The 25,843-nt window shown below is 39.6% G+C and overlaps 1 protein-coding gene across 4 annotated transcripts; it reads right to left on the bottom strand.

Annotated features, from left to right (window-relative positions):
• Nucleotides 1-1,253: 1,253 nt before the first annotated feature.
• YBX3 (Y-box binding protein 3) lies at nt 1,254-25,542 on the bottom strand. 4 transcript variants are annotated; one of them, XM_055280652.2, is made up of 10 exons: nt 25,016-25,542; nt 21,262-21,325; nt 20,239-20,272; nt 17,828-17,917; nt 15,307-15,429; nt 12,044-12,250; nt 6,214-6,311; nt 4,116-4,290; nt 3,409-3,508; nt 1,254-1,825 (listed from the first exon to the last, which is right to left on the bottom strand). In XM_055280652.2, the coding sequence occupies exons 1-9, from the start codon at nt 25,275-25,277 to the stop codon at nt 3,443-3,445; spliced, it is 1,119 nt and encodes a 372-aa protein (XP_055136627.2). In that variant the 5' UTR covers nt 25,278-25,542; the 3' UTR covers nt 1,254-1,825; nt 3,409-3,442. The 4 variants fall into 4 exon arrangements, with proteins under 4 accessions (XP_055136627.2, XP_055136629.2, XP_055136631.2 ...); XM_055280654.2 differs by having other exon boundaries at nt 4,116-4,287; nt 25,016-25,537; XM_055280656.2 differs by lacking the exon at nt 12,044-12,250 and having other exon boundaries at nt 25,016-25,537.
• Between the last annotated feature and the right edge of the window lie 301 nt (nt 25,543-25,843).

Below are 25,843 nucleotides of genomic sequence, written 5' to 3'. Positions count from 1 at the left end.
GGAGGAAACTGGAACCAAGATGGGAGCCTTTTTTGTTTTTTTTGTTTTTTTTTTTTTTTGAGACGGAGTCTCACTCTGTCACCCAGGCTGGAGTGCGGTGGCGCGACCTCGGCTCACTGCAAGCTCCGCCTCCCAGGTTCACGCCATTCTCCTGCCTCAGCCTCTCCAAGTAGCTGGGACTACAGGCGCCACCACGCCTGGCTAATTTTTTGTATTTTTAGTAGAGACGGGGTTTCACCGTGGTCTTGATCTCCTGACCTCGTGATCTGCCCGCCTCGGCCTCCCAAAGTGCTGGGATTACAAGTGTGAGCCACCACGCCCGGCCGGGAGCCTTTTTTAATAGAATAAAATAGTTGATTTTTTTTGCCTTGGCCTATTACCAATTTTTACCAACCCTTTTAACTTGCAAGATAATACAAGGTTCTTGAACAGTTCACATTCACCTGCTTGCCATTTATTAGGCCAAGAATGCTCCCTCCACCTGCAGTGTTCTTTCCTGCAGATACTCAAATGTCTAATGATCCCTCACCTTAGGACTCCATTTAAATAGGAGACCCTCTCCAGTATTTAAAATCAACATATCCCCTATGCCAGTCCCTATCCTCCTACCATGTTTTATGTTTCTTAATAGCACTTATTGCCATCTAAATTAAATTCCGTATTTGTTTATTTTCTGTATGTGCCTGGTCATTGAAACAATGGTATTTTGTTGGTTTGTTCCATCCTAGTCACTAGAATAATGTTTAGCACAAACCTAGACTCAATATGTACTGTTGCAGCAGATCTGAAAAGTAACTATCCGGCACTGAGAGCTGCTATAGTTTTTCTCAACTTAGGGTCACCATGGCTGGAAGGTGGGAGAAATGTAGTTGTAAAGAGCTCCCTTGTATACCTACAACACAGCAGTTAGTGGTAAAAACCCTCAAGTTTAAGGATGTTAGAACTATTAACTCCTTCATTAATCTAAAGGTCATCACGTCACCTCACTGAATGAAGATTACTCAAAAAGAGACAGTACCAAATAATTCATGCCTACTACTGAACTCAGACATGAACTTGTCAATTTCCAGCTGTACATTTCAACAGAAATCCAATTTTTTTATCATCTCAAGCTTATATGCCTAAATTTGTGAAATAGCATTAATTTAACTTTACATTTGGCTTTGAATTTACTATTAATCAAGTCAAGTAAATGAAGTGGTGGTGAAGACAAACACACGCTAAGGTCGGCAAAAATACACTCCCATTAAACATTGTCCTTTGAAGGGTAAAAATTTTATTTTTGAGGAACTTCTTACCGCACATTTTCAAAGAGAGTCACATAAGAAAGCAAAAATGTTATCCTCCCCTCATCCTAGAAATAAATAAGGAGGACATAAATTTTTTTTTTTTTTTTTTAAATCATGACACTTGGAGGTTTAGCACCAGCATCCAAAATGAACAAAAACGGAAAAAAAAGCATTTACTATATATTTCAGATTTCTTTGGTTGGGGTTCTCCCCATGTGGTATTAATATTTCTTGTTTCAATATATGTATTACCAAAACAGTAAAAACCAGGAAAAAAAATATAAACCTAGCGGTTGCTGAAACTGGGGACGCTGCTCTCTTGTCTTCTGTGCAGGAATTCCCAGATTCTCAGCTTGCTGGAAAAATGTGTTGACATTTTCTTTTTGTAGTTGTTTCTTAAAGAATAACAGTAAACATTCCAATGTCCAAATCTTGGTTAGTCTTCCACTTTATTGCTTGGATGTTTCTTTGGTGTTGGTAAGGTTGTGGCCTGCTTTTTGCTTTATTTCTGAATGGTCATTAATTCTTTAGGTCACCTGGGAAAAATTAAAATCAAATTTATAAAGAGTGACAAAGTAACCATGAGTTAAAGAATAAAAAGGAAGAAATTATCTGCTTTTCATATAATTAGAAAAAGAGTACTTCAAATGCTCTAAATACAATCACATCTTGTATAGATCTGTAAGCTATATGTTAATTAAATGGAAACTCTCACTTTTTAATAAAGTATTTTTATAAACCAGAAAAGTCAGTACATAAGAGCAAAGATTTTATAAAATTGTATAAAAGAAAAGTACCATTACTAATGAACAATACTCAAAATCATTTTAGTGGCTGCACCCTATTTCTTAATATGAATATATCACAATTAGTTAGCTATTTACCAAATGTCAGACAGACTGTAAAAATATTTTTTCCCAATATTTAAAATTATTTCCTTAGAAACAATACCTAGAAATAATGTTACGCCATAAAAGGTTATGGCCATTTTTAGATGATTAATATGTTACTCTAAATCAGTTAATTCCAAGTTTGAATAGGGAACTTATTTCTGTGACAAACTGTCCATGCTACCCAAGATAAAACAGAATATTGTCCTCATAGCGAATGCTTACCTAATTAACGGCTGATTAAAATCCCACATCACTGGATATAAAAGCAGATGGCCTTAAGACACAAGAACTTATAATAATCTCAAAACTTCATTTATGAAATTTTAACAATTTTTGAAAAATAGCATTGACACTGAGTTTACAACCTCTCTCTTAACTAAAAGCCAATGGAAAGGGTGATAACCAAGAAGTATAAGAACTAAAAGGGTTATAGGTTAAAAAAACAAAAAACCCAGAATTTATAATTGAGTTGATCTTTCTAGCTATAATTCTATGTAAATAAAATGCCCAAGACCTTTAAAAGACAGAAAAAAGTAGAAAATGACAAGAAAATAACAAGCTATCCTTTTATGAGAGGTTATTCTTTACCATACCCTATTGTAAACACTTCCTGTTTTTTCACTTAATAATCCTTGCACAACCCTAGTAAGTATAATTAGTATCCTAATTTTTACCAGCGGCAGACAGTACTGAGACAGAGGATCAACTGCTCAAGATCACCCAGCAAATGAGAGGTGCAGCAGAGCCTGCATTGGGTAGAAAAACCTTGGCTCTTATACACTATGCTGCACCGCCTCAAAATAAATAAAGTTGATTATCAAAGAAAAAGGGAAGGAAAAAAAAATCCTTCAGTTTATTCTACTGTTTCTGATTACTAAACAGGTTCTGAAACTGTTTGATTACTAAAACCAGGCCTTTGTTAGGGACTTTTAGCATCAGTTTTCCTAAGTGGTACTAGTAGATAAAAAACTGCGTGTCTAGAAAAAAGAAGTTGAGTATCATCAACTCTGTCTGAATGCTTATACCCTTACCAAAGCTTATCAAAATGAGGTCAATCCCAGAAATATTTAACCACCAAATCACTTTTTCTACAGAATCCCAATAGAGACAAGGGGATGGCACAGATGAACTGCAGAACTAGTTTAGACTAATTTGTACTCTTGTTGAGAAACCAGTGATACTAAAAAGAAAATACCAATTCAAGACTGGGCTGCCCCAGCTCTTACCTGCCGATGGTGAAGGTGCCTGGGGAGCCTGGTGTTACTCAGCACTGCTCTGCTGGGTGGGTGGAGCAGGGTTCTCAGTTGGTGCTTCACCTGCCTTGGCCTAAAATGCAAAACAAAGCCATAAATCAGATAAAGTCGGATGACAGTGGAAAGTTCAAGACCGAAAGTTCTTAAAAGTTTGAATTTTCCTGTGAAGGAAAATTAGCATGCAAAAATTTAACTACTCGTATGTATGAGTCACAAATTAGTACCATATTCAGTCCCTGGCATCTCTACCAAAACAAAACAAAACCAAAACCCACAAAAACAAAAAACAAAACAAAACAAAATTAGTACCATAGAAGAACAGCTTACAAACGGCAACCAAATACCACTACTCTCCATAAAGTCTGTGATATACAACTGCTTTCAACTCATGCTTAGAGGCAGCTTCCTCTCGATAAATGCCTCTCTTCTTTGAAGAACCCTAAATGTTTTAGCTCTGAATCCCCATTAGTATGGGTCATTCTTTCAGAGAATGTTAACTGGATTCAACTATGTGGTCTGTGTTATGTGCAAGGCATACCCTATATATATGGATCTTGAGCAAAATGTTTTTGTATTTGTTAAGTGTCAGGTTATCATGTGATAAAACCACTTTTAGAATGCTAAAGTTTGACATGATTAAAGACAATCTGGCAACATCTGCCCTGACTGGTTGGATTTACCTCTTTGCCATCTTGTGAAGGAGCGTTAGGAGGACGCGGGCGACGCCGGTAATTGTAGGGACGCCGGTATCCACGGCGAACAGACGGCTGGTTCGGACCACTGGAGGCTTGCTGATTTTCTTTATCTTCAGCCTCTCCAACTGCTGGGGCAGGTCGTGGGCGAGGAGCTCCCCTGCTGTAGGGAACACAGAATAAAATAGAACAAGTGCCAACGGGACAGGGCTTCTCCAGAAAATAAGGTTTTATTTTTAAAAATTAAAAAGTCAAGTGATCAGGGCCAGGCATGATGGCTCACCCCTGTAATCCCAGCACTTCAGGAGGCTAAGACAGGTGGATCACTTGAGGTCAGGAGTTCGAGACCAGCCTGGCCAACATGGTGAAACTCCATCTCTACTAAAAATACAAAAATTAGCCAGGCATGGTGGCACATGCCTGTAATCCCAGCTACTTGGGAGGCTGAGGCATAAGAATTGCTTGAATCCATGAGGCAGAGGTTGCAGCAACCCGAGATTGGCACTGCACTCCAGCTGGGTGACAGAGGGAGACTCCACCTCAAAAAAAAAAAAAAAAAAAAAAAGCCAAGTGATGAGTACTTATTGCTAGAACTATTCACAGGTCAATGCAACAAACGGAATAGAGGTTTCATGAAAAAAAAAATCTTAATTTTCCATCATTTTCCCCTTTCATTTGAATACATATTTGTAAGGAACATACATATACCGAACACATACTCTGTTCCTATCAGGCCCTTTGATAAGCACTAAGAATAGGAAAATCAAAAAAGAAAAGAAAAGTCGTCTGGTATCTGCCTTCCATGAACAGAATTTAGCGGAGACTAAGGGAATTAAACATGAGAAGAAACATTATTATGTGCCAGAGCCTGTGCTAGTCGGTTTTAAAATTAAATATTTAATTTGAATGGTAATTCTGTGGATGAGATTTATAACAAGAAAACCAAGAGGTTTAGACGATAAAGTATATGGCTGAGCTATATAAAAGTGCTGCTTTTATAGGTTAAAAAAGGTCAAATATGACTTTCCAAGATCACATATCCAGAGACTGACAAAGCTGAGCCTCACACACGCTACTGAATCCTTTTTGTTCCAGTAAGACATTTCTATGCCGTCTCTTTTATTTTGAAAGTCCTTAGTACTTAATCATTAGTGATTATGCCTAAAGCTGGAGGGAACCTTGTGAAGAAAAAGGATACAATCCTTTTATAATTATATTGGTAGAATCCTTTCCCAATATAATATACTTTTTATCCTTCAATAAACCCATACTGACAAATTTCAAGATAGCATAAACATCATTCAGGAAGGAAGTTGTGGTTTTTCCACTTACCACAAAGGGTAAGATAAAAGAATGGGCAGGTTTATATTATAAAAAGCTTCAAAGGGATCTTATGGAAGGTGTCTAGCCTAATTCAGTCTTCAAAAGGAATAAAGCACAAATACAATAACCCAGCATTCACACTAATATTAACCTCAATGGTGGTGATAATATCTAATACATAGTGAGGCCTTTATTTTATCAGGTACCACACTAATGATCTTAGCTGCATTAGTACTTTTAATCCCCAACTATAGAATATCTCTTTGTTTTCAGACAGGGTCTCACTCTGTTGCGCAGGCTGGAATGCAGTCCAAGAACATACATCTAACGAATTATAGAGGAGGAAGATAAATTCAGGCGATTTGATCATACCCTGATTTAACCCCTCTAGTGGACTGCCTCGGTGATTAATATTCACTCTCCCAAATACCCTCTGACACTCAATTCTTCCTCCATTTGCAGCATTACCATGGAATTGCCCACCAATAATTTATCTGATTTCTTTTGATAAAAATTAAGTATTAATTTACATCTTATTATAATTCCAGAATACAAAATGATGCTTTGGTGCAGAGATAACTAAAAATTCTAGTATTAAGTAGGTGGGAAATGTCACACCACCACCTGAAAACTCTGGCATGTAGTCAAAGCATTCACATCTTCTAGATATGTAATAAATCCACAAAACAGAACCACACAGTCCTCATTCTATCATTGTGCACACAAGTCCTTTAACTGGCCATTAGTGGAAAACGCGACATACCTACGGTACCTTGGGCGGTAAGTTGGATTTCGATGAACCGGTCCCTGAAGTTGTGCTCCCTCTGGGACTCCATCCTTTATCTCTCCAATCTCACCAGCCTGGAGAGGCAATGAGAGCTGACAGTGAGTGTCACGGCACAGGGGATAAGATACAGTGCATACAGCTACGCTCAGAATTTTTTTAGAAGTAAAAAACAAAATGCTTCATTACAGAGCTAGGCACTCCCAGCTGTAACACAAACTGTTTATGAGTAAATCTTCGTGAACAACTGAAAAGGAAGACAAACCTAGTCTGACTAAAACAGTCACGTGCTTAGTCCCAGAGCACCTAACTTTATTTTCACCTATCAATTTTACATTTTGAAATTGGATACATTTCATTCATCTCTTTAAATAAAATACTCTTTTATTTTTCTTTACAACAAACTTACTTTAAGCCAGTGGAATAAAATTAACTTATTGTACAACTTCCAGGGGAAAGAAAGAACAACTTAAAAAACAAAAACAAAAAAACCCACCAACAATGTCTGCAATTCTTTACCATACAGCCATATCTCAACTTTCTTTTTTCTCAAAACATCCCTTCCTCCCCCTAAGAACCAAATACTGTCCTTCATATTTCATCAAGAGAAACAGTCAGAAGACAATTTCCACATTCTCATTAGCAAATCTACCCAGCTCCCTGTATTTAAATTAGAATTTTCTTCTCTCCCATTACCCTGGATAAGTGGTCCAAGTTTATATCTGAAACCAACAGCCTCTCTATTCTCATCAACTAGACACAGCATGTTAACTCTATCCCTTCACTATATATTTTTACCTTTTCTATCATTTCCATCCAAGCATATATACCCAGTGAAATAGCACCCAACCTTTTCAATTTTTTAAAATTTTGAAATAAGCACAAAGTTACAGAAAAGTTACATGTAATTCTCAGAGCCCATTCAAGTTTCACCATTTGTCCCAATGATGCCCTTTATAGCAAAGACACCATTTCGAATTATGCACTGAAGTAAGTTATATCTTTTTGTTTGGAGCATTTTTTTTTATTATGTATTTGAGATGGAGTCTCACTCCGTCGCCAGGCTGGAGTGCAGTGGCGCAATCTCAGCTGACTGCAACCTCCGCCTCCCTGTTTCAAGCGATTCTCCTGCCTCAGCCTCCCAAGTAGCTGGGACTACAGGCGTGTGCCACCACGCCCAGCTAATATTTTGTATTTTTAGTACAGACAGGGTTTCACCGTGTTGGCCAGGATGGTCTCAATCTCTTGACCTCGTGATCTACCCACCTCAAGACTTCCAAAGTGCTGGATTACAGGCATGAGCCACCACGTTGGTTTTCATGACCTTGATGTTTCTTTAAAGATTACAAACCAGTTATTTTGTAAAATATCCCTCAACTTGGGTTATTGCTGTTCACTAATGATTAGATATTGTTTTTGCATCCCCAGGGGGATGTAACAAAGTGACACTGCATTCTCCTCACTGCATCCTGTCAGGTGGCATATAGTTTCAATTTGTGCCATTACTGATACTGTTCACTTTGATAATTGGTTAAGGTGGTATCTGCCACCAGAGTCCTCCACTGTAAGTTGACTCTTTCCTTCTTTGTAATTAATGAGTACTTTGTGAGGAAGTACTTACAAAGTGTGTAAATATACTATTCCTTATCAAATTTTTCAATATATTGGTCTATTTATTTATATTTGTATGGACTCATGGTTTTCTATTTTATTCAACGAGTTGTAATCTCTTACTATCATTACTGGCCAATGGGAACCCCTTCAAGCTGGCTCATATCCTTTTCATGTGTTTCCCACATTCTTTGAGTACTACTTCGCTTTCTGGCACAACGGAAGATGTTCCAGGCTCATATTGTACTTTCTCTGTCCCAGCTCTGAAATCAGCTATTTCTCCAAAGGGAATTCTTTTTGTTTCATGTTATTTAAAAACAAAAAATTGGGGGACAGGTATGTTCAATGCTATTTCTAAGGTATCACTGCTTTCAGGACCTTTCAGTAGACAGAACTATGGAACACACACACACAATGTTACATATATATGTGTCTATGTATGTGTGTATATATATGTATGTGGGTTTATGGCAAACACACATGCCTACCTTGATCTGCCCATTTAATGACTTTAGAAGTAGTTGCTGAGATAAGGGGTAAGGGAGAGACCAGGGGCAACTCTGCATTGTAAAAAGCAAATCAAATCAAGCCAAAATCTTGCTCTGATCCCTTATGTTCTTCCAGCTACTACCCCATTTCTTTACAGACATACATACTAAAGAAAAACCAAATACCATGACCACCACTACAGAAACCTCAATGGGGAATATGTCTCCTCTTCCTGCCCTTTGCTGTTTCTTAAGTTCATTCTATTTAAACTTGTCTTCGCCAAACCACTGACCTCCAAGTTACCAAATCTAATAATCAATTCTCAGCTTAATCTCCTCTACTTATCAACAAGCATTTAACACATTTCCTTCTTGAAATACATTCTCCTTGGCTGCTCCTTCTCATTGTCCTTTGCTAGACAATCCTCATCTTCCTACTTTTTAATCGTTGGTGTGTCCCAGAACTTGATCCTAGGATCCTATTTCCACCTACACTCACTTTATAGTTAATATCATCCTGCCCCTATGGCTTTAAATATCCTGTTTTATAACTCCAAATCAGCCAGGCACGGTGGCTCACGCCTGCAATCGCAGCACTCTGGGAGGCCAAAGTGGGTGGATCACGAAGTCAGGAGATTGTGACCATCCTGGCTAACACAGTGAAACCCCGTCTCTACTAAAAATACAAAAAACTAGCCGGGCGTGGTGGTGGGTGCCTGTAGTCTCAGCTACTCAGGAGGCTGAGGCAGGAGAATGGCATGAACCCAGGAGATGGAGCTTGCAGTGAGCCGAGATCGTGCCATTGCACTCCAGCCTGGGCGACAGCGAGACTCTGTCTCAAAAAATAAATAAATAAATAAATAACTCCAAATAATTATTTACAGTCCCATTTCTCCCCTTCAAACTCCCATTCACGCCTTTCCTGGGACCTGATGGACTTGATCCCTTGCTCCATTTAAGTGTCTTCTCAAATACAACTTAATGAACTCCCAAAAATGTTGTCAACCACTGTATCTAAGACTACACCTTCCATCCTCCAGCCACTTTCTACCTCCTCCCCCTGCTTTATTTTTTCTGCCTACTTAACACCTCCACTTGTAGGTGAATTTAATGTGAGAAAAAGACCTCCAAAGAATTTTCACCTTTCCCTCCAAACCCAATCTTTCTTCAGTATTCCCGTATTTGTTTAAATCAAAACTGCAGAGGTATTATTTACTCCTCATACAATATATTGCCATTCCTCATACTCCTCACTCAATCCATCATGAAATGCCGACACCTCTATATGCTTAAAACATTTTCCAAATCTAACCATTTAATTAGACCTTCCACTGCCAGCTTATCTAATACAACCCATGTTCATCTCTCTACTGAAAAGATTATAGCAGCTGTTCTCCCTACTTTTATACTTTTGCCTCCTGTGGTCTAGTCCCAACAAAACAGTCCAATAATCTCCTAAATGTTTTTCTTCTGTTGAGATCCCTTTACTGGCTTCTCATCACATTTACAGTAGGTCAAGTATTTACAATGGTCTACCAGCATGTCTGACCTCCCGAGATCTCACCTCAAACCCTCCCCTGCTTCACTCACATCATCCCCATCACAAGAGCCTCTCTTTAGTTTCCTAAGTAAGCTCGACCATTTCTTCCTCAGAAACTGTTGAGTCACAAAAAAAGACTGAGAGAAACAGCAATTAACGTGTACAAAGGATGAGAGTCTGCCAGAAAGACTGGATGACAAGAACAAAATGAATTGAAATTAAGTTCTACCACTTCTTGTCCATGTAAAATAAAAGTTGCTGATTTTTAAAAATAATCAAATTCCTTCATTTGTGACAACAACAAAAACTATGGAAACCGCTGCTTCCCTCAGGCTATAGAGAGAACTAAAGAAAGAACCAATTGCAAATATCTGTCACCTGGTAGATGCCACAATGTTGCTCCCTTCCCTCCATCATATAATTATTTTCTCAAAGACAACAAGTACATAGTAGCTCAGTGAATGATTCTACTTAATTCTCAAATCTATAAAACTATTTTCTTTAAAAATGGAAGTCATTCAGTCACTAATAAATCATGCTGTATTATGTCCTTAGTGCATAAGGCAAACACCACTGGCTTATATATTCCTAATTTTTTTTCTATTCTGCCCAATAAATTTCATAGCGTTGTAATAGTAGAAAATGTTGGCGAAGACTTTTCTATTTGATCTCAATAATTTTTACTATCCTAGAGATCCATCTATATATTTTTAAGACAGCACACTGACAACCTTGAAGCAGCTTAGTTATATGGATGAGAGCTTTAGGAATTTTCTTTTGATGCTCTTGACTGGCTTGATCAGACTACTTAGGAAACGAGTAGATATTATAAAGATTATTAAAAAATATGGTTTAAAGGATCAAGACAACTTTTACTTCTGACATGGAATAGGTAAGAAAGTCAGCCATTCAGTCAACAACTAAATGCAGTTAAGTTACAGGAATAAGTGTACATGTTCAAAAGTAGCTTTCGATTAGCTTCTGCATACGATGTTTTACGTGGCACTAAGGAATGACTTTGCTCTGCAACTTCAATTCCTAAGGTAAAATACGTTTTATTTCAAAAGATATGAAAAAGAATCATCATGCTTTCAGCAAACGTGATGTATGTTGTATAGGCCAAACACTAAGGAGGAGCATTTCAGGAAAGCACTATTAAGACACTAAAAATAAGTGCACATTACAATCTCACTGACTTTTCCTGTCCTTGTTTCCTAGAAGCCCAGAGTGCTGCCCTAAAGCTACTATGTCTCATGTACCCAATCTCTCCATATATGTAAGTCTACTTGTTATTTTTAGCACATTTGTCAGAGACAGCTGTTGAAGAGTAGAAGGAAAAAAACAAGAAAGAACACAGTCATGCATGATGGGACAGGAGAAGGGTAGCAAACAACAGACTGAACATAATGTTCAGTCAAAACATCTAGTGGGGGGAAAGAAAAGAAATACCCAAGGACACTAAGGAGAAAAAAGTTGTGGCTAGTGATAACAAAAATGATGACCTATCCCTAGTTTTCCAAGCTCCCTAGGAACTGCAAAGTTGATGTAAGGTTTATTAAGCACAAAACAAAGTCACAACAGCTGTACTAATATTTTGCAGTAAAAAAGGAGAATCAATAATCAACAACCTCCGTTCTGGTAGGTTGCCTTTAAAAATCAGCACTGTCTCATTTAAATCCAATACTTTATAAACGTTATTTATGCTGCAGACATCTTTTGCTAAATCCTTTATATTTAATCATCACAACCGTATGGTGCAGGCATTTAATGCCCCCATTTAATGGATGAACTTAATCTAAAACTTGGTTTTCTCAAAACCTCACAAATAAGTAGCAGAAACAGGATTCAAATCCAGCCTGACTTCAGAGTCCAAGCTCTTACACATTCCACCTGTCTTGTTACCTTAATTCTTCTGTTCTTCTATCAACTAGAAACTTTAGCCATGAGGGTTCCCTAGTATAGGCATGGATCACGTGGTTTTGCTTTTAGAAATGTTACCGGAATGACTGCTTTGAAAAAGCAGACTGAAGGCCTTGCCTCAGCTTTTGTAGCATCAGGAAGCCATAAGCAAGGTTTCTGGCAGCTGGTGTTGGAGGAGGAGGAGGAAGAGGAGGCAGAGAAGGACGGAAGGGTGAGGATTGCTGAAGAGAAGTCTCAGTTGCAATTTTACCTGTATTCTGTTGGGATGGGGTAAGACCCGTGAGCGACGGTCAAAGGTCTGTCCCACGTGGTAAGGCGGGAACCGCCGCTGCCGGTACTGAGGGCGATACTGGGGGCGGCGCAGCTGATTCCGGGCCCCAGAGAACTGCCTATCAGTGGCAGGGGGGTCAAATCCTTCACTGCTGCCGCTCCCTTCCTCCTCCTCCTCCCCAGCGTACTAGCGAAGCAAAGAAACAAGAGATTCAGAAGTTTTAGCAAGGAAAGAACCAAAGAACACCATTTAGGATATCACCAAAAGAAAATCTCCCCAAAGCAATATAATCCTCTCCATTATACAGACAAAATGCATTTAACCCAGATTATCATGTGATTGCCTGGGATAAACTACATTAAGATTAGAGTAGATCTGTGCAGATAAAATACCAAGAAGCAGAGAAGCAAGAGCAATCAATCTACAATCAATTCAATAGTCATCTAATTAGAACTGCTATCAGCTAAGCAACCACCCGAACAGTATCTGCAAGGTTTATAATGTTTAGCTCCATCAAATGCGTGTCTCCCAGCATTTACCATCCACTGAGGCAATGTCAGGGAAAAGCCAAAAAAGAATACATTTTATGACGTTACCAACGTATTTGACCCCAGTGGTATTCTTCCTACAACAGTCTGTAAAGTTTAGATGGGATCTCTGAAAACTTCCAGGGGGTCTGCGAGGTCAAACTATTGCCATAATATTACTAAGATGCTATTTGCCTTTCCCAGGCATTCTCTCAGAAGTATATGGTGGGGTCTCCCAAAGGGTACAATGACATGTGGTCTCTCAGCAGACTGAATGCAGAAACAGTTGTGAGAATCCAGCTATCTTCTATTAAACCATACATCAGAGATCTGCAAAAGTATAAAGCAATACCAGTCTTTTCAATTTAAATATTTTTTTCCATAAAAACTATTATTTTCATGAACATATAGTTATTTTAAATCAATTAACATTTTATTTTGCTTTCTAATATAATATTAATATAAATAAACATTGACGAAAACTCCAGAATCCTCAATAACACGTAAGCATATAAACAGATCCCAAAATCAGGAAGTTTGAGAACCACTGACCTATGGCATGACTCCCTTTATACATTTAGGAGTAAAGCTTTAATCGAACTTTGATGGTAGTAAGCCCTGATCCTGGAGGTTTCTAAATATAGACCTTATTAATGTTAACAAAGGAAATTACTGATTCATTTTATATTTTCTTCTGTTTAAATTATATCATATACGACCATTTTACATTTTAAAAAACCAAACATCCTACAAAGACTACATGATTTCAAGTCTTACTTTAAAGAGGATACGCAAATGTCTTTAATGGGAAGTAACTAGTTTTTAAAAATGAATAAATAAAAAAAGCAAAATAATGACCCATTATTTTTTCTTACAGGAGTGTATTTAAGCTTTGGACCCTTCCAGAACAAGTCCACATGTGCAACCAAGCTCCCCCTCCAAAAAAGCCTCAACTAGTCTAACTTCAAAAAAAAAAATCAAGTCATTCTACTCTTCATAAAGCCTCTAGCAAAGAAGAGATTCACAATTATGTAAACGTTTATTTGCACAGAAAATGCTTACCAAAATATTAAGTGTGAGACAACATAAACTGTTTTTCTTCTTGGGCTTATCTTCCTCTTTTGCATTTCACACAATCAAATCTTTAAGAGTTTTACAAAGCATACTAATGGCATCAGCACTGCTGAACACGCTCTTTTGAGAGATACTGAACAAGTTGTTGGGACTTAGATATTACAACAAAAAAGTTCATTTATGTATATTTTAAGAGTTTTAACAATTTTATTTCTTAAGCATTTAAACAATTTTGTTTCTAACTATCTTTTATTTGCATGACTTTAGAATTTTCAGGTTTTGGAGGGGAAAAGTCTTTAAGAAAAATTTTTCACTGAATGTTTTCCTACCACTTTTACTTTTGAACTAACCTGGGAGTCAAAATAATCAGTTAGAGCTCTGTGACTGATGAACGTGAAAGAGAACATGATGTAGGAAATGCTACAGCAGCTCATTCCTAGTTACCCTCTCATAGTTTATTAAAAATCAAATAAGCAAAAACAAAGAAACAAGCGGGAAGTCCTAAGGAATCTGATAGAATTAATTTGGGCAGGATGTGATGATGGCAGAATAAAGAGGAAAAGCAATTAGGTAAACAGAAAGATATAAATCTATCAAACATAAAGATAGGTCATTCTCGATCTGCAGATATTTAATTCTGATGAGTTTTTCTTTGGATGAGATAGGTAGTCACAATCCTGTGTGGACAAACATTCGGAGTTTTCTTCAATGTGCCAATACCTGGTTCTATTTCTAGACACACCAAGAACTGATTCAAATCTAGTAAAATCCTCATGACCACAAATATACTGGGTCAACTTTGGGTGCCTTGAGAATACTCCTATAAACTGAGCCTCCCAAGAAAGCTCTAGCCAGATTTGCTTACAAACTCTTTCCCCTGCACTGAAACCAACCTAAAGAACTAAAAATCCACAGAATCACTTATTGTGTCTTTACTTTGAAATAATGGAAAAATGCTATGCTAAATAAAACAGCCTCTTAACCAAGGCAATTAGTTAATAGTTCTGTGGCCTGAACTTTTATTGCCTATTCACAAGTTATTTCCCATTCTTTCACCAACCAAATTTTAATTTTCTTAGAGGCACCAAGGAATGAACAAGGTTAAGTCAATGATGGAAATCCATTCCCCTTTGCCAGTGAATATCTGTGACTAGGTTCTGGCCAGAAAAAAGGGCCAAATGAAGAGAAACCTTGTTAAAACCTCAGCACTGTCTCCCTTAAGTCCTCCTGTTACAAGATAATTAAATGTCTATTACTTGTAGCCAAATATATCCTAACTGATACAACTTATGAATGGCAAGTTTCTAATGAGACCAGTGGCTCTGGAAAAATTCTGAGCGCTAAAATTTCCCCTTAAGAGTACCGTGTACACTGCTCCAGTGATGGGTGCACCAAAATCTCACAAATCACCACTAAAGAACTTATTCATGTAACTAATCACCACCGGTTTCCCAAAAACCTATGGAAATAAATAATGAACATTTAAAAAAAAGATAAAAATTTCCTCTAAAGAAAAAATAAAAATCACTTAAATCATTTGTCTCCAGGAGAAGACAAGGTATTTATCTGCTCCAAGTACATACACTTCATTCCATGCATGAAGAATTTCTCAATCACTGGCAAGTAACAGAGACAACGTACATTCCGGGGAGGGCCACGGCGCCTTCCATAGTAGCCACGTCTGTAACGGCGCCGATCTGCAGCGTAACGACTCCCTTCCACAGGAACTCCATCCGGGCCAGTCACATTGGCAGCTTCTGCACCCTGAGAAGAAAATAAAAAGACGGCCTCAAAATTAAAAAGAACATAAACTAACTCAAAAAACAGCCTTGGACTGCTAGAGTATAAGACTGGCAGAACATACTAAGAATTCCCACTGTGATTTTAAAAACAGATCTAGGTTTTAAACAAAGTGAGCAAGGTACTTCACATCCTGATTTAAACGTGTATGGTTGGTTTGCTCACAGAACCTGAGCTTTGCTTTCTTGTCTGGTTATGTCAATCGCAAAAGCAATGTGTAACCTCTTTAAAGAACATAAATTAGCAAATATACAACTGTCAAAGTAGAAGCAATGCTAGACCAGGAAGAATATTCCTCAATGGGAAAGACCTGAGATACTGTTATTTTCCTAGAATGTGTTGAAACTTATGTTATTCTAGGAGGTACCAAGAGGACAATCCCTACTCATGGGCTCACATGATTCTCTGTCCAGCACAGAGGTACTGAGTGAAACTTCTCCCATTTTGGCAGCAACAAGAAGAAAGGGTCTTTGATGAATAATATTCTCCACACATGTAGTCCTTCGTTAGCCTTTCCTATTATCCTTGAAACAGATTTAGAATTCTTATTCTCATATGGACAAATGGAAAATGTTTCAAAAATGTTAAAAAAATGTAGACCAAGAAGATTTCAGAGAGTGTATTTCACACCTTGCATCAATTTGTAAAACCCAGAGTTCTGAAAACATACAGAAGAAAAATCAACACAAAACGGTTTTTTAAAAATTGGATGGGATATCAAGAGATCCTCATAGACCAGCATGTGCTGGTGAGTGATTTGAAAATCTAAAAGACTTACAAGATACCCTGGGGATCACACTGGTAAAGATAATCACTTAAATTTCTGCATCAAATGAAATAGTTTTTCTTTGAAAACACAATGCTTTGAGAGCCATTGGGAACATGAACTATGGAATGGTATACGTGTATGTGGGGGGAGCACATACAGGGAGCTAACCTGTCATTCAGTTAATTTATAATTCAGCTGCCATGATTAGCTACCATGGCAGTTGTGCTATATGTAGTTTTAGTGTGTTTTTAATCTTACTCAATATTGTTTTACTAATATCTATAACAGACTAAACACACAGCATAAAGGACATTACTGACACGGAATTAAATATGTAACAGTATTAAAAACTTCTGTAGCTAGTCTTCAGGATAATCCCTTAACTTCTTGGATTCAATTCACCTGAACAAAGCTATTTTAGGGTCTATCAGGGTACCTTCAGCTTCCCAAAATCCAAGCCAAACAGAAAACAAAATGATTAATATTCAATTTCAATCTCCTTTTATTGAGATTAAAATATTCTTTACCATGTATTATTTGTAGGCAGAAGTGCTTACAAGTCAGCCTGAAAACTTTACTTTGATAAAAGAAATCTTTTGCCCCAAAGCAGTTTTTTTTCTTTTCTTTTTTTTTTTTTTTTTTTAAACAGAATCTTGCTCTGTCGCCCAGGCTGGAGTACAATGTCTCAATTCACTGCAAACTCCACCTCCCAGGTTCAAACGATTCTCCTGCCTCAGCCTCCTGAGTAGCCGGAATTACAGGCGTGAGACCACACTCAGATATTTTTGTAATTTTAGTAGAGACAGGTTTCACCATGTTGGCCAGGCCAGTTCGATCTCCTGAGATCGAACTCCCGATCTCAGGAGATCCGCCCACCTCAGCCTCCCAAAGTGCTAGGATTACAGGTGTGGGCCACCACGCTCAGCTGCAAAGCAGTTTTAATATATTGTTAAAGGATAAGATAGTTAAATTTTAATCTGCATTTCGAAATATGTACCTTTGGTATAAAAATATAAGTTATCTTTAAATTGAGAAATCAGCTTTTCTTTCCATAATCAGAGTTGATCATTTATTAAATAAGAAATTAAAGTATCTTTATTGCAGAATGTTTATAATGACAATGTCAAAAATATTTCTGCTGGCTGGGTGTGGTGGCTCACACCTGTAATCCCAGTACTTTGGGAGGCTGACACAGGTGGATCACCTAAGGTCAGGAGTTTCAAGACCAGCCTTGGCCAACATGGCGAAACCCTGTCTCTACTAAAAATACAAAAATTAGCCGGGCATGGTGGTGGGTGCCTGTAATCCCAGCTACTATGGAGACTGAGGCAGAGGAATCGCTTGAACCTGGATGGTGGAAGTTGCAGTGAACCAAGATCGCGCCAAGGTACTCCAGCCTGGGCAACAGAGGGAGACTCCCATCTAAAAAAACAAAACAAAATAAAACAAAACAAAAATTCCATTTAAAAGTCACTTCCTGCTATTGTACAAAAATTCCAAAGTCATGTCAATTCATAAGGGGCTGACAGATAATTTATTGTGCAACAAAACTATGTGCCAGCACTTTGATACCCAACCACAATTTCCTCTCACCTTCTCTCCTTCAACCACATCAAACTCCACAGTTTCTCCATCTCCTACACTGCGCAGATATTTCCGTGGGTTATTCTTCTTGATGGCAGTCTGGAAAGACAATAGAAAATTTTATTCGATGTATATTTCAATATTGGCCACAGATTTCACTGCTTTCAAGTACACCAGAGTGAACTTGAAGAAACTGTTGACCAATTCTTATTTTTCCACCATTCTCCCACTAACTTGGATCTCCAACACAACAACAAGAAACCACTATAAAACTATATTCCACATTACTTTCTTGATTTGTGCTATTCATCTTGACAGGTGGATTAAACAGAACATGTTTTTTCTGTAATTGCAGTGTATGCGGTGACTACACATTACTGTTGCAGGCTGGTCACCTGATCATATCAGATGTATTAATTACCTCAAACCATTAAGCTTCGGAGACTCTCTGAATCTCCGGAGGAGAAAAGGAGGCAGTGATAAAGAAAAACAAATTAAAATGCCAAGGGGATAAATATTTCTGACAGAGTAAAACAAAATTATCTCAAGAATCAGAACGTATAAGTAATAATCTGGCCTCCCCTCTCCTCCCATTTTGCAGATGAGTTAATATGAGGCTAACAGTTAAAGTGATTTATCTGAAGTCACAAACATAACAGCCCCAGGGATGATGGGGGAAGTGGAGGAGAGGGAATTCATATCCCTGTACCCTACCTATATGATATTTATTCAACATTTCCCCCATCACACAATTCATATTTCAACAAATCCTATGTTCACTGATAATACATTAAAAGGTTAGTGAAGATGCTATTCTTTATTAAACATCTACACCTAAATATCTGCTTATGAATAGGTGCTGCTCTCTCTTTTTCAATCAATGAAGGCAGAAAGTTAATTCCTGCCATGCATTTCCATTTCTTTGGCTGGTATCTCTAAACAGTTAAAGGGGCTTGAGTTTCTATGGAACTAGGTCAACCTTACTTTATAAAGCGATTAAGCATGCATAATCCAGCCCGTCCCCTAACTCTTGAGTAGGAGGCAAAAGAAATAGTGAGCCAAGAGAGCAGAGACCTCACCCACAGAGGAAAAAAGGCAGTTCAGGACAGGATATATGCGCACACAGCACGAACATTCAGCCATTCCAAAAACAGCCCCTCCCTGCTGGCTCGCTCCCTTTTTCCTGTTAAACTGGGCAAGCCTCAACACATTGAGGTGACTCACCACACAACCTCACGGGGGCTGGAATCGGGTCATATACTCACAGGCTAATAAAGCCAGCCACCAATACAGCAACTTCTGAGGACCTTCACGCTAGCAGTCTTCAGAATTCTTACCCCAAAAGGTCTATTAACCTCAAACCTCCAAGTATTATAAACAACACTATTATGACCCTAAAAGTCACTGTATCTGAACAAAATAAATCTACTCAAATTATCTACATACAACTGAGATATATCCAGTCAAGTAGAAATATAAACAATAGAAACCACAGCTAGATACCACTATCTTCAAATCCTACAGTCACTCCAATACACAGACAAACCTAAACAGAAGGAAACAAAAACACAGAAAATCAGATGTATTCTGGATTTCTGCATTGCAAGAGAATGGGCTGGCATTAGTACCTGCTGCTCTATCTTCCTTATTGTTATACCCTGAGAACGCATATTTCAGACAATTCACTGAAAACTAAATAAACAAAAAGAACACTAAGGATAGTATTCCTTCTCTTAACCTATTTTATAAAGGAAGTCTAGGACATATTAGTAACAGAATAAATAACACCCTAGGCTAATAAAGCAAAGAGAAACTGAGGCACCTATAGCAGAGAAGCTCCATATCTTACCCATTTCCTCTATTTCCTGCAAATCTAAGGGAATTTGCAGCTTTTGACCTGGACATGTCCTAACATGCCTCATTTAACAAGAGTGAGGGCTACCCTGGGAACTGGAAGTTTTCTCATCTTACTGTCTGCTTCTCTGTGCTGTTTACTTCAATTCAGAGCTGCTCTGATAGAGGAGCTTTAACCAATACCTACCCAGGCAGAAGCCAGATTGGCTCTAGGCAAACACTAAGGAGGAACCACATCGGGAGAACAGGATGCTAAAACGGAAATAGACTTTTTTTTTTTTTTTTTGCTAAGGACTCAAAGGCTTTAAAAATTAGAAAGTGGTCTAACCAAATATCACTTTATACAACTGCAAAAATAAAACTATTTGAAAACAGTTAATATGATGGGGTAGAAGAACTTATTTGCCAATCTTAAAATGTGGAACTGAGCTCTGGTTGCAAAATAAATCACAGAAAGAGTTTAGATTAAAATAATAATCCATAGGACTTACTTTTGGGAAAGGGCTGACAGAAGATTACACACCCCCTCCTCACATAGCAAACGTAGTATTTATAATCCCTCTTACCTGATGTACAAATACATCTTCTTTGGTGTCATTTCTGTTGAAAGACAAAAAGCTCACAATTAAAGGTAGTAGGTATGTGGAAAAACTTAAAAGAACCTATGTGTTATGAATTTAAATCCCAAGTCCTCAAAACACAACACATATTTTCACTTATTTTCTACACTCAATTCAGACACCTCAAATCAATCCTTGTTGAACATTTCTAACCCCACACGCCACCCACCTTCCTCCTCCACATTGCCACAGTGCTTAGATCCAAGCTCATAGACTCAACATACAGAAACATCCCCTTCCTCTGTCTCTTTCTGAATCACATGGTGTGTAATCAGAGCCTTAGATTTCCTCCCAGCAAAAGCAAAGCAAGACAGTTAAAAGGACAGGGCACAGCTGTGAACTAGGCTCTCCTTACACTGAAACTTAAAACAGCCCCCCTACACTGAAACTTAAAACAGCCCCCCACCCCCACCCCACCAAAGGAGACAAGAAATTGGAGGAACTTTTAAGAAAGGGTGGGAAAGCAAAGAAAATGCCGATATCATGTAAAAACCTCATAATATTCCCAACATCTTGTAGTTGTGTTCTCATTCCTGTACGGTTAAAAGTTACCACAGTTTACAGTTTCTACATAGGACTGGACCAGAAGTGGGTTACAGATCCAGCTCAATTACTCACTAGTTGGGTGACCTTAGGAAAGCTGCTTAACCAGTGTAAGACTCCATTTCTCCATCTGTGAAATTATGGACATGGTCTCATTTATCCTAAGGCCCTTCCCATTTCTGATTTTATCTCCCCCTCCTTTTTTTCCTTAATGACTAGATTTTATGAAATAAGTTATTTATTAGTGTCCTGGAAATGTATTTTAAGTAATATTTAACAACCAGTAGCTTAGAAATGAGAATATTTACAGTGCTTAGAAACCTAAAAAATTTATATAAACCATTAATGAAGGCTAAGGGATTTATAACTGCTGGTGCCACAATGTAAGTATAAACTTAAAACATGCAAATATACACACACACATACCGATTTATAAATCCATATCCATTTCTGACGTTGAACCATTTGACAGTGCCAAGGACTTTGGTGGCTAAAATAGGATTAAGCAGATAAATTAGTACCTGACCTACAAAGAGATAAAGCTCATATCACTAAGATCTTGATAACATTAGACAAAGCCTAAACATACCTAAAGAAACCATTAAAAGCTTAATTCCCAAATACATTAGAAAAAGAAAATGGAGCAAGCCAAGATCTCATAAGGAAATACTTTTCAGAAGACTAAACCTTTCTTCCTTATTCAACTTTTCAGGAAAGTCACAAGATAGGAGTGGTTGTAAGTCTATACAATTCTGTAATCATTAAAATCGAGAAACACTGAAGGAAAAAAAGAATGTTCAAGATGAATGTTCCAAGTTTTAACCTAGACAAATTTTATAAGTTCAAAAGATGAGCTACAATAAAAGAGTGAAAGACCTTAACACATCACTTTCATACTTGGAAATATTAGGCAAACTTTAATGAGAAACAAGGTGGCTCCTTGTTAGCAGGCAATCTACAAAGACGTAAAGCAACTTGTCCAGTTGCCAAATGGGAGCCCATCAGAGGAGTCAAGAATAATAACAGAACTGCTGCTGTCTCAATCCAGTTCTGTACTTACCACCCTGAGACATGATATAACAGGTCTTTTCAAACCACATGATGAATTTGGGCTTGTTTCTTTGTTTACCTTGCCCTCTACAGTTGTGTGAATCAAACTTAAGCATTTTTCCATAAAGTCCCCCTCTTTACCGTGATGGTTGTGTCTACCTCATGAGCAGGACCACTTCTCTACAATGCCTGATTTTAGCAGAATTAAGAGAAGGAATCTAAACAAAATAAAACTTCATGTAACTTGTATTTTGTAGGTTTATATTTATCTCAATTATTTCAAATATGATCTTTGGAATCAGTTGTGAATGACAAATTCAGTACTTCTAGGAAATGCCCCTGTCTCAATTCAGGAAGTGCAAAAAGCAATTATCAAGACTCAATGAAACAGGAAAATTGATAATAGATTACCTTAAAGAAAAAATAAAGAAAAAAGGCTCAGTAGAGAATGAAACTAATTATTAACATCAATCCATGCTGTCTCTCCATAAAATACAAAGTTTATAATTTCCAAGGATAAACAATAAGGCTTCACTTTTAAATTCAAAACTAAAATAGTAATTAGGACTTGCTCTGTTGCAGGCAGGGTTAGTTCTGAATTTTGCTAGACTGATATACTTGGGAAAATACTTTAGCTCTCTTTGTGGGTGGAAAGAAAAAAACAAAAAAACTTGTCTTTATATCTCCAAAGTTATGCGGTCTACATTGATTAGGCATTCTCCAGCTTTAATTCCAAAGATCTCTCATCTCTCCAAAGGAGAGATCAAACCCAGGCAATCTTACGTTACAGGCCACTCTAATTGGAGCAGCAAGGCAAAGGAGAAAAAAACAGTTGATGTTTTAGATGCAAATGTACACAGAAGAGGCCTGTTTTTGATACATTATATGCATTTAAGTCAGGCAATATTCCAAATAATATGCGTTTAGTGCCTCTTTTCATTTGCCCAAAAAATTAATTACCTGGGAAAATATAAAGACTGGAACTGTTTTTAATATTTAGCATTGTTGAAGGAATAATATTATTAAAATGGCAATACTAATAATAAAGGAAAAAGATGATAAATAATTCTCAGGTCTAACCTCAATCCAAGCTGAAGGTTATTTTTACTCTCCAATGTAGTTTAAAAAAAGTTTCGTAATTCCACAAATACTTCTCCAAGGACTTCTTATGATCAAATTCATTCCCACTTCTTGCCTTAAACCATAAACCCACTTCATATACACTAAGGGGAGGGGTTGGGAAGGAAGACCATAGATTTCCATAATATTTATCAGAAGGAAAATTTTTTTGCATTCATGAAAACTATTTTTCCTGGCCTATGTGCCTACAAACTCAAGTTAAGGCCCACTGGCAAATACTAGAACATACCCATTTTAGTCAGCACCGTGCCTGGCACATCTTAGGCATCCATGTGCTTGCTTGGCAACGGAAAGGGGATGGCAGGACACACCAGACAGAGACAAACAGTGTTGAGGTGTCATGTACAAAGGGCTGTCCTTCATTTTTAGAGAGACGCAGTAAGAGTGGAAAGATAAAAGTCATCAGACTCATCACCAGGGATCTGCAGAGGCAGTTGGTTGAGGAAATTAACCTTCATTTATCTGTTTCCTTCATCTTTAAAGATAGTATCTGCTTTCCCAATCTCAGAACAGTACAGGATTAAGTGAAAAACCGCAAAAGCCTTCTACAAAAATAAGGTATCATTAAGCATGTTATCTTAACACTGCTTTGGAGAACACAAGATTGTCTCTCTCAGACATCTGGCAGAAAGTGTTCCAAGAAATATTTGCTAGAAACAACATCACAATGTACTACTGACTAGATTTAAGCAACTTTTAGTCCAGCAAAATCAGGCCTATTTTGTTTCTTAACCTACACAGGTTACAATTAGCATGTTGTTTGGTAGGGACTTAGTAAAAGCCCTGGAAAAAAAAACGAGAAAATAGTCCTCTCAAAGTGGGGAATATTGAAAGGTGTTACACTTTTCTCACATTGCTTCCTCAACTTTCTTCCCAAAGGGGAAGTAGGGCTCAGAGAGATGAGACAAACATGCCCCACCCCAAATAGTGAAGCTGTCTCCGAAGCATCCTACACCATCTGTTAACGTTCCTGTTTATAAGAGCGAACGATATGGACACACACCCCTTAGGGAGGTTATTCACCACCCACCTGCTTCGCAAGCGTTTAAGAACTCACACAGGGGCGTTACTTACGAAGAGAACGCTTAAGTTGTGTGACTAAACCAACAACCATCACAGAAACCCTTTCCATCCACTGCCCCCCCAAATCTCAACATTTCATCTTCCTGTTTCCCTTCCTAGGTTACAAGTGCCAAGGTAACAATGTTTTGAACTAACGTCATACCCCCACTTCCGACGAAGTTTTTTCAGCTGCTACACCACGTGCGTTCCCACAGTCCGGGAAGAGGGAAGCGTGTAGCCATTGGTGGACACTGAATGGCTGTTTGCAGCAGTGGGCACGGAGAGGGGGAGGAGGACGTGGGACTAAGACCCAAGTTTCCCGGAGACTATTGCAACACCTCTTTGCTGGCATGTGGCCAACAGGAGCATGGCGTCTTTCCCATGCCCATGTGGGAAGGGCGTCAGGGACAGACACCTGACCCTTCCTGGCAAGAAGCTTTTCTATCTTTCCCTCCCCGTCTCCTTCTAGCGCCTTCCTCTTCCCCAAAGGAAACGCTCTCCTTTCCCAGATCCCAAGCAAGGACCCCAAAGTGCCAGGCACACGTGTCGGTCCTTCCCCTACATCCATCCCTACCCAAGGTCCCCTCTCCCAGACTGCCTCTCCTTTCCTCTCCAAACGCAGGCATTTTCCACCACGGGAATCCTCGACAGTGCCCGTCTGGGAGACAGAAGTTAAGACCTAAATTTTCTGGCCCGGAACCAGAAGGGAGGTGCACACGGCCGCGAGGAGCGCAGGGCGCAGCGCGCTCACCTGGGAGCGCCCGCAAGGGAGGCGGCCAGCGCTGGGGACCCGGAGATCCCTGGGGACCCCGTGCTGTCAGCGTCTCCAGCCCGGGTGGGAGATGTAGCGCGAGCTGCCCACACGTGCTCCGCGGCCGGCTGGGCCCGCCCCACTACGGCAGCCCCTGCTCTTCCCGGCCTGACTCACCGAGAACTTTTTTCTCCGCGTCTTCGCTGCCGGCGGCGGTGGCTAAAGAGGCGGCGGCCGCGGCGCCCGTGGCTGCTGGGGCCGCGTCTCCACCCGGGTTTCCTGCGACGTGGGCGGCGGGCGCCGGGGCCGCGGCCTGGGGCGCACCGCTGCCCACCGGGCTCTTGGGCGCGGGGTCCTGGGGAGCCGCGGTGGCCGCCTCTGTCGGAGCCTGCGGGAGGGTGGTGGTGGTGGTGGTGGTGGCCTCGCCCGCCTCGCTCATGCCTCCTCCTCCTCTGCTCTCGCTCAGGCGCCTCGGTGGCGGTTGGTCGGCGGTTAGCGCGGCTGGTGGTCGCGGCGGCCGGGGCTCGCTCTCGGGGAGGCCGGGGCGGATCTCGCGGCGCAGGCGGCGGCGGCCGAGGTGGGGTCGCGCGGCGGAGGCGGCTCGAGCTTCGTGCTGCGCGCTCGCTCTTGGGCTCCTCGCTGGATCTTACTGCCCCAAAAATGGCCCCGCACAAGTTTTTCTAGGCGGCGCACCGACCCGGGAGGGAAGGGCGGGCGAGGGGAGAGGGTGGGGAAACTTAGCTCTGGAGTCGGGCCCTGGACTCTCATTAGCATTTAAAGGCGCCCAGTGCGCTTTCCATGGCTCCAATCCGCCGGGACGCGAGCGCGCGGGCCGCGTTGCAGAGCCAAGGAAAGCCAGGGTGAACTGGGCGCCCGGGTTGTCTGGAGCGTTCCGAGGAGCCCGCGCTGCTGACCATTTGTTGGAGCGGGGTGCAGATGCTCTCCTCCCTCAACCCGTCTTGACACCCGCAGCTGACAAGGAGAGGTAAAATAGGGCACCCCAAC

Source organism: Symphalangus syndactylus, chromosome 5, assembly GCF_028878055.3.
Source record: "Symphalangus syndactylus isolate Jambi chromosome 5, NHGRI_mSymSyn1-v2.1_pri, whole genome shotgun sequence".
NCBI classification, from domain to species: Eukaryota; Metazoa; Chordata; class Mammalia; order Primates; family Hylobatidae; genus Symphalangus; species Symphalangus syndactylus.
Note: the sequence above shows the minus strand (reverse complement) of the source record. Positions and strands in the feature narration are given on the sequence as shown.

Coding starts and splice junctions, on each gene's coding strand:
- YBX3 (XM_055280652.2), bottom strand. CDS start 25,277: ATGAGCGAGGCGGGCGAGGCCACCACCACCACCACCACCACCCTCCCG. Junction 20,273..21,261: donor GGATATGGATTTATAAATCG/GTATGTGTGTGT, acceptor GTCTTTCAACAG/AAATGACACCAAAGAAGATG. Junction 6,312..12,043: donor CCCATCCCAACAGAATACAG/GTAAAATTGCAA, acceptor TTGCCTCTCCAG/GCTGGTGAGATTGGAGAGAT.